Source organism: Nestor notabilis, unplaced genomic scaffold (genome assembly GCF_000696875.1).
Source record: "Nestor notabilis isolate BGI_N333 unplaced genomic scaffold, ASM69687v1 scaffold14578, whole genome shotgun sequence".
NCBI lineage: Eukaryota > Metazoa > Chordata > Aves > Psittaciformes > Psittacidae > Nestor > Nestor notabilis.
Genome location: NW_009941595.1, coordinates 1 through 2,656, shown reverse-complemented (window position 1 = coordinate 2,656; position 2,656 = coordinate 1). Strand labels below are relative to the sequence as shown.

General features: G+C 60.8%; 1 protein-coding gene across 1 annotated transcript in view; it reads left to right on the top strand.

Annotated features, from left to right (window-relative positions):
• The window catches only part of LOC104410728 (butyrophilin subfamily 1 member A1-like), a gene marked incomplete at its 5' end in the record, with an annotated part of 6,742 nt that extends 5,940 nt beyond the window's left edge, over positions 1 to 802 (top strand). Inside the window, one exon of the mRNA XM_010020979.1 lies at positions 291 to 802. Coding sequence (XP_010019281.1) covers positions 291 to 802 — 512 coding nt within the window. The remainder of the gene's footprint in view (positions 1 to 290) is intronic.
• Between the last annotated feature and the right edge of the window lie 1,854 nt (positions 803 to 2,656).

The window sequence follows — 2,656 nt, the reverse complement described above, 5'->3', positions numbered from 1 at the left end:
TGCCAAAAATGACACAAAAACCCCCATTAGATGCCCAAGAAGCCCCCAAAACCCCCGTTAGATGCCCAAAAAGACCCCAAAACCCCCGTTAGATGCCCAAAATGACAAAAAAACACCCATTAGATGCCCAAGAGGACCCCAAAACCCCCATTCGATGCCCAAGAGGACCCCAAAACCCCCATTAGATGCCCAAGAGGACCCCCAAGCCCCCGTTAGCTGCCCCAGAAGACCCCGGTTTCAGGCAAGGAGCAGGCCCGAGGTTAACCTCCTTGTCCTCTCCCCTCTTGCAGCGGAGGTGACGCTGGACCCAGCCACGGCCCATCCGCGCCTTGTCCTCTCCCGGGACCAGCGGAGCGTGCGGTGGGAATACCGCCTGCAGGAGCCTCCCGACCTTCCCGAGCGCTTCGACACCGCTCCCTGCGTGCTGGGATGTGAAGCCTTCTCCTCCGGGCGCCACTGCTGGGAGGTGGACGTGGCCCAGGGGCAGCACTGCGCCATCGGCGTCACCCGCGAGTCCTCAGCGAGGAAGGGACCCATCAGCTTCAGCCCCGAGGAGGGCATCTGGGCCCTGCAGCAATGGGGCTTCCAGAGCAGAGCCCTCACGTCCCCTCCCGTCGCTCTGGACCTGCCGCGGGTGCCCCGGAGGATCCGGGTCTCCCTGGACTATGAGTGGGGAGAGGTGAGGTTCTTCGACGTGGAGAACCAGGTGCCCATCTTCACCTTCCCTCCTGCCTCCTTCCGCGGCGAGCGGCTCCGGCCGGGGTTCTGGCTGGAGCTGGGCTCCATCTCCCTGCTCCGGTGACCAGCCTGGTGTGCAGGGAAGGCTTGAGGGGCAGGAGGGATGGAAGCACCTTGGGACATCGCTGATGGACGCTGTGGTCTTCCCCATCCATGTCTCGCCGTGTTTTGGTGGCACCTCTTCCATCCCTGCACGCTCCAAGAGCCTTAAACCGTGTCTTCCACCCACCGTGGGGCACCCAACGGGTGCTTCCCAAGGGACAATAAACCACTTGAACCTCTGGAGAGCATTTGGTTCCTTTGTGCGGCTGTCCTTGGGTCATTCCATGGGGGATCTCCCCCCAAGAGCTCTTGTCTTTTGGAGGTGACCCCACGGGTGGGTTCTTCCTGCAGTTCAAGGCCACAAAGCTCCATCATTGCCCCTTTGTGGTGGCCCCAGGGCCAGGTTGACTGGAGAAGACCCAAGTGGGAGGAGAGGGATGGACAAGTCCAAGTGGGGCCTCAGCAGAGGGGCAGGAATGAGCCATGTCCCGGCAGCACATTCCTCGCCTGTTTCCTTAAATAGGGATGATCTTATCCCTGTATCCCGCATGTGACCAGCTCCGGGCGGCCCCAGTGCGGCTACAGAGGGGCCCCATGGACTGAAGCACCCAAAGCTCCATCAGAACCAACCCAAGAGCTGCTGGCAACGGGGTAAGTGGCTCCGTTGGGATGGTCCCAGTGACGGGAAGACCCTAAATCCGTGGATTGTGGGCACAGGGAGGGCTCTGCTTTGGCTTTGCTCCATGGGAAGCCACCACAGGGGGACACTGGGTCATGCAGCAGTGAGGGAGCGTGTCGGAGGCTGAGGTTGGGGGTGGAATGATGGTTCCCACCATCACGTTGGTCCCTATGGAGAGGAGACACCAACGGGATGCCCAAGAGGTGAGTGTCCAAGTGCAGGGATTGCTGAAGGACAACTCACCCCTTCCCAAACCAGCACCTCAAGGAGACCGGAGCTTCCCGCTGCTCCATGCGGAGCCCTCTCCATGTCCACCCCGCAGGCAGCAAAGGGAACAAGGGCTGAAGGAGCCATGACCTCTGGTCCACCTGGAGCACGGGATGAGGCTCCCGTGCCCCTCGGCTGGGAAGGAGGTGGAACGTCCCGATCCTGGCTCTGCTACTCCATTGGAGATGCCCATCGGAACCACGTCAGGAAAGGCAGCTTCCGGCCCAAGCAGCATCTGGAGCACTTGGTGGAGAAGCTGAAGCTCCTGGGTCTGGAGGGAGGCCGGGAGGGGACGGAGCAGCTCTGCTCGTGGCACAGGATCCCATGGGATGCGAAGGCGTCTGGCTCCAGCAGTGAGGGACCAAGGGCTTGTGGAGGTCCCGCTGCAGAGGAACCCACCCGGGAGGACAAAGGCAGCTCCATGAACCAGGTTATTCCTTTCCTGACCATCTCAAGGGGGTTCTGGGAGCTCCTTGGGATCATGGGCTTGGAGCCAGCTCGGAAGTTCCCTATAGTTGGGGTTTATCCCCACAGGAATAACTGGGGAGAGCCAGGCAAGAATAACTCCAACTCTGGGGCTAAACCCGGGAATATGGTCATTCCGAGCCTAAATCCCACAGGGCATTTGGGGTCCTGAGTCCTTCACAGGGGCTGGATTGGACGGGCTTTGAAGGGCTCTTCCAACCCATTCCATGAGTATCCCTTCCACTTCATCCCATGGGAGGATGAAACTGGCTCCTCTTGTGTCTTCTCCATCCCTGTACCCACTTGCTGGGGAGCATTCCCAAGCATCCCACCCTTCCCAACCCCTCTGGCTACCTCCCGATCCATTTTGCTTCCAGGAGCAAACACGGAAGGACCTGGAGACGCTCAGGAAGCACCGGGAAGTGCTTTGGGAGCTGAAGGCGAGCGGCGAGCGGCGATGCCGGG